This window comes from Meleagris gallopavo, chromosome 9 (assembly GCF_905368555.1).
Source record: "Meleagris gallopavo chromosome 9, MGAL_WU_HG_1.1, whole genome shotgun sequence".
Taxonomy (NCBI): domain Eukaryota; kingdom Metazoa; phylum Chordata; class Aves; order Galliformes; family Phasianidae; genus Meleagris; species Meleagris gallopavo.
Window position 1 is genome coordinate 3,903,551 of NC_139412.1, and position 6,015 is coordinate 3,909,565.

The 6,015-nt window shown below is 52.7% G+C and overlaps 1 protein-coding gene across 1 annotated transcript in view; it reads right to left on the reverse strand.

The window, feature by feature from the left end:
- The window catches only part of GPC3 (glypican 3), a 115,381-nt gene extending 109,864 nt beyond the window's left edge, over positions 1-5,517 (reverse strand). Inside the window, exon 1 of the mRNA XM_019618147.3 lies at positions 5,270-5,517. Within this exon, the coding sequence (XP_019473692.3) occupies positions 5,270-5,435 (166 nt within the window). The 5' untranslated portion in view covers positions 5,436-5,517. The remainder of the gene's footprint in view (positions 1-5,269) is intronic.
- Positions 5,518-6,015: the final 498 nt, after the last annotated feature.

A 6,015-nucleotide genomic window follows, 5' to 3' on the forward strand; every position in this document is an offset into this window, starting at 1 on the left:
TGACAGACAGCCTAGGTAGGGCTGAGTGCCCCCAGAGCCCCTCAGCTCCCACAGTCCTTCCCTTCACTAGAGATTTTTTTGCTTTACTAAAAGGAGCTGAGCAAGCTGGGTAATTTTCATCTTTGTTCCAGGAGGATTATGCATCCTTCCAGGCTTCTTTCTCCTTCCTTAAGACTTTTACCACATTCTCTCTGACTAATTACTAGAAAGTGTCAAAAGTCACTTTTCCGGTGTACTTCAGAAGAAGAGGATTAATATTAATGTCAGTTCAATCGTGTACCTGCTGAAGAAGAGTCATGCACGGTGTCAAGAGAAGCAGCAGCTGTCAGGGCTGGCAGCAGAACCCCATCCTTCCCCATAGCACAGCCTTTTGGGGAGGAGGAGAAAAAGACACAAAACCCTTTGTCTGCAACATGGAGAGGAGCTTATACCAATACTGCAGCAAAGCAATGTGTGGTAAAGGGACAGAGAGGCTCTGGACCCACACTGGGAGGCACAACACCATTCTGACCACAGCCTGTTTCCCCTTCTGCAGAACGGGGCACACAGCACAGATTTCGTGGTAGAGCTTTAGGAAAGAGCCAGCCCTGCTGGCAGCCGAAGAGTGAAGCTCAGTAGTTGGGGGGGTGACAGGCATTTCCCACGTTGGACAAATAAGAACCCATCAAATCACTTTGCAGCAAGGTACTGCCTTAATGAAAGAAGTGGTTACAGAACAGTGAGTTAAAGAGGTATTTGAGTCCATTTACACCGCAAAAAGACTTCGCGTGGTCCCTTTAACACTACAATGCAGCCATGAATTTCTTGTTAATACGAGGTTTATTTCCTCCTACATTTATTATATTAGGACACGCTTCAAATTAAAAGAAAAAGCTTTCTGTGATTAATGGAAATACCAATATAGGAAATCAGAGAGTTGGCAATTAAGAGATCTGTGCAAGCGAGAGCCGGGGACGGGAAGCACCAAGGTCACCGCTCACCTCCCATCCTTCTTGTTGGCAATTAAGCCAATTTCGCCCCTTAAATGGATTTTTATTTTTGTGAAGTAAGTAAAAAGACAGACACGCAGCAGCAGGGCAATCGTGGAGGAGGAGGAGAGCGCCTGGGAATTAACTCTGACAGCTTAAAACGTTTTTACAGAGACGGGCAACTGACACCAGTGAGCAGAAGCATCTCGGTGACCACAGCAGGTCAGGGCAGGCAGGATGGGTCCCTATCAGCCATGAGGGACAGCCTGCTGGGATGCAGGCTGCACAAACCCCATGACACAGTGCCCACGGGCCCATGAGCCACCAAATCCTGCCCCTGCCTTGCAGCCCACCCCTCCAGCGCTGCATCCAATCCAAACACCTCGGTGATGGCTGTGCCCTGCGATAGCGGAGCCCATTCTGCTGCTTAATGGCCCTTGCCGTTAAGATTGCTTTTATCTCCCAACCTACACACACCCCTTTTTCTTAAAGTTTCAAGCCATTACACCTCCTAATACCGCTGTCAGCCCTTGCAAATGACCTCTTCCATTTGCTATAGATCATTACAATTTCATTTTTGGAAAGAAAAGACCCCACACATTACTCCAACAGGTTTTATCCCCTGTGCCCCATGCCAGACCTGGGCCATTTATGCCATCTTGGGGAACAGCAGTGTAAATGCTCTGCTGATTCTGGAAGCACTCTTGGCTGACAGAATCAATTTCAGGAGTACCCTGACTCTTCCTCCTCCTTCCAACACAGGAGATTTGTACCGGGGTGAATTTAAAGCATTACATTTGACTTTGATGTACAATTATTCCCGCAGATAGGTGGTTAGCACAGCAGCAGTGGAAATGATTTCAGCAGATTAAATGTCAGAAGAAAAAAAAAAGAAGAAAAAAAAAGCCCAGTGATGATCTGCAGGCGGCTGCGTCTTAGGGATGCTGAAGGAGTCCAAGTGGATTTTCAGCGCCCTCAGTCAGCTCCAGCCCTGCTACCAGGTAGAGCCAACCCCTGTGCTTCCCTGCTAGATCCAACAGCTTGTATCAAGTTAACATTCCCCCCAGTACTGCCAAAATAAGAACCAGTCCCTGGTGAATGCAGGTCCCTGATGAATGCCACGCTCTGTGCTGGGAGCACTGGGGCTGCCCCATAACACGCCCATAGGAACATTGCTGCCTTCTGCTTTTAATTGACATGACCAATCAAGCACCTGTCACCTGTTTTTAATGCCCAGCATTGGGGAGAAAAAGAGATGTGACTGCTCAGAACCCAATTAAAGAGAGACAAATTATAAGCCAACTCCATTCGATAGGTGATCACAGTTGGAACAGCATGAGTACAACAGGGAGATATTTATTTCTGCTTAATTGTTCTGTTCCATCTTTCAGAAGCCCTGTGCAGTGGGTTCTTCCTGAAGCCTTTTGGATGGCCAGATGAGCTCCACACCAACGTAACCACTCCAAATCATCACTTCTTTTAAAATGAGAGGTTGTGGAGAGAATAGAGAGGTGATGCCATGCGAGAGCTTCCTCCCTCTGGAAGGAAAATGCATCAAGCACATCACTATCAACAATATGGAATTAATTCATGGGTACCATACACATTTGTTACAGTCATATGCACAAGCCCTACAGTCATCCCAAAGACATTCCATTCAGGATGTTGTTAAAATTAACCCTTGGAAAAAAAAAAATAATAATAATGATCTCACTATAAAAGCACTGCCTGAGGAGGTTACTAAATTTTAGGGTTCTGCTCCTGCTCTTAACTATCAAGAGAGCAACTTGCAGGCCTGAAATAATTAAGAACAGAAAACTCAATTATCTGGTAAGCTAAGATGTTAAAGCTGAACGGGAAGGCTGCATGGGGAGGGGCCATTAGTCCCAATCAGGAGGAGTGGAATGAAAATGGGGGGGGAGCACAACGGGAGCCCTGCATCTAAAGGGAACCATTGGGATCAGTGCTCCTTAAGCTGGGCCCTGGCACACAGCAGCTTCCAGAGTTAGGAAAAGGAAAAAGAGAAGAGAGCCCAACTCTTTGGGTCAGCCCGTGGTACAGCATCAAATCCCAGGGCAGAAGCAAAAGGTTCATCACCTCTATTTTCACAGGGGAGATCTATACTTGCTTCCTTTGAAGAAGCTGGCCAAAAAGCAGGGAATTGAACTGCACCCTGGGAGGAGGAAACAGGCCCACCCACGGGTGTTTCTGCTGAGACATATTCCTGGTGGCAGCCCCAGCCATCCCACGCAGGGCAATCACCAGCCCAGACCCCAAAGCCAGGGGAGTACTGGGGAGCAGACCAAAAAACATCAGCTTTGGAGCAGGAACACACAGCATCACAGCATGCACGAAAGTTACCCAGCCGTGGGCTGAGGGAGCCCATGGGCAGCAGCTCCACAGCCAGAGCATCAGCGGGAATGCAGAGCAATGCAAATGGCCAAGAGGAGAGCACAGCTCTGAGCTGCAGAACCCAGGCCGGCAGCTGCAGAGCCGGAGCAGAGCTTGCTGCCTTCAGCTGGAATTATTCCCACTGCATTGGTACCAGACATGAAACAGCATGATGCTTCCCTTGCATTTATCAGAGGTGCTCGGGTTTTTTTGTTGTTTGTTGTTGTTGGGTTTTTTTTTAATTATATTTTATTATTTTAATTAGAAGCATCGAGCTGGCAGGACCAGGCTGCCCTGTGGGAGTGCTGTGCCGACGTCCCCCTCCCACACACACACACACTGATCCTATAACACATCCCAGTGGCATTTCTCCTGCATGCACTGCAACTCTGCAACATTTCCTCTGCTCCCACTTCAGCTGCTCACGATGCAAGACAGGGCTCCTAAAAGTCATGATTTTCCCTCTGTGTCAAAAAACTAAATCAAACCCACATTTTAAATACACTGTATAAGCCCTCAGTGATCTGCAGGCAAAGGATCTCAGAACTGATTCCACAGCGATTTGTGACTGGGAACTCCAAAACTTCTTTTTTAATTGACAGATGTATGAAAGGAATAAAGCAATAAACAGAAGCCTGGAAATAATGCTTGAGTGATGTTCCCCCATTACTGAGATTGATGCAGCTGCTTGCAGGAGAAGCGAGCGCTCTGAAGTGTAATTACTGCACAGACTCATGCAAGATGGGCCAGACCCAAGGTATCAGCAAGCAGTCATTGCTTTAATTATGATCAAGTTTATGTACTTCAGCAAATGTAAAACCCGCTTTCACTTTGATACAGGGGAAGTTTATCACTGCAACAAGCTGGCAGCACTCTGGAAGCAGGCACAGCCACACTGCCCATGGGCTCTGAAGATGGAGGGGACTCCTTGCTCCCCAAAAACCTGACCGGCAGCAAAGGCTCCCGGAGAGCACCACAGCATTCCAGAAGCCGGACCCCACCCCGCACATTCCCCATAAAAAACGAGTTCTGAGATTACCCGGGGATCAAAGCAAACATTCCACGGCAGCAGGGGAAAATATTTGATTACAGACAGCAGAACGCAGCGTTTTAATGGTGATAAGGGCAGCTCCCTCCCATCCCCGCAGCTCTCCATGCAAACACCTCGCTCCGAGCTGTTCCCAGCGCTCCTCTCTCCCTGCTACCAGGGACCGAGGGATGCTGATTTCGGAGCGTTGGGGAGAGACCGGAACCGTAAGAAGGGGCTTTAAAGGACAGGAAGGGGAGAAGGGAAGCTCTCATTTCTTAGCTCTGGCTGCATCTCTACAGCCACAAGCATTGCGGATGGGCGCTCGCAAACACAACGGGCTCAATGCCACCCCGTCTCCCCGCTCCTCCAGTCCCCGTGCGTTGCAGCGGAACCGCTCAGTGTGCCGGCGGAGCGGCACCGCTCACGGAGCATCTCCCGGGGCTCAAGGAGCAGCTTCTTCCCGCAGCTCCGCGCCCGTCTGTCTGCCTCTGCTCTCCTCTCCCCCCGCTTTCGCTTCGCCCCAAGCCGGGCAGGGCAGCACCGCAACACCACGGCACCGGGCGGCTGCGCGCGGAGCTCCCCAGCTCGCCCATCTCCGCACACCTGGGGAAGCGACGCTTCCCAGTCCCCAAAAAGCCGAGAAAAGCCCGTTGAAGGCAGGGAGCTCCGTTCTCCTACCGATGCCTTCAAACAGGAGCAGAGCCGCTCCCCTCGACCGGACCGCAACGCTCCCACGGCTGCCCCCGAACTTCTCGCTGCGGAGCGGCCGAACCACGCGCGTGGTGCCCACGGCGCACCTCGGGAGCCGAAACCCGACGGCGTCGCCCTGTTTCCCACCCGCCCACCGCGCGGAGGTCGCGAAAACACCGGGCGGCCTCACCTGGCACGGGGTTCTCGGGTACCCACTTGGCTCCGGGTTGCAGCACTTGGAAAGCGGCTCTGACCGGGCGGCAGGCGGCCTCCCCCGCCGGTTGGGCGAACCCCGGGGCCGCCAGGAACAACAGAAACAGCGCCGACAGCGGCGACGCTCCGCCGCTCCCTGACATCCTCTCGGGGCGCCCAGGCGCTGCCCTACGCGCCGCCGCCCGGCAGCGGGGCAGCGCGGACCGGAGCCCGGCCCCGAGCACCGGGAGCGGCCCCGCCGCGCTCCCATTGGTCCCCTCCTAACCGCGCCCCGCGCTGATTGGCTCCCGCCCCGGTACCGGCAAAACTTCCCCCGCGCGCGGCACCGCCCCGGAGCCCATTGGCTCTTTGCACGGAGCTCTCCCACCTGCGCGCCCCGGCCCGGTGTGCAGCCGGTGCTGCGGTGCGGAGCGACCAGGAGGGGACGAAAAAAAACCTCTGTACGATTCCCGGTGTAAAAAGCAGGCTCAGATGAGCAGCGATAACTCGCTGGCAGCTCTGTCTCGCTCGGAGTTTTTGAAGAGGGATGAAAAACGCCGAGATTTGCCGTGTGTTTGTTGGAGGGAACGCCTCGTTCGAGTGCCGGATGGAGATGAGGCGAAGGAGCTGCGATGCGCGGCGTGCATCGGTGCTTAAGGGCTGTCTGACAGCACGCTGTGCTGTTTGGTACGGGTTGGATGTGCCTCAGCAGCACGGCTGGCAGTGTTCCCATTGGCAAAACGT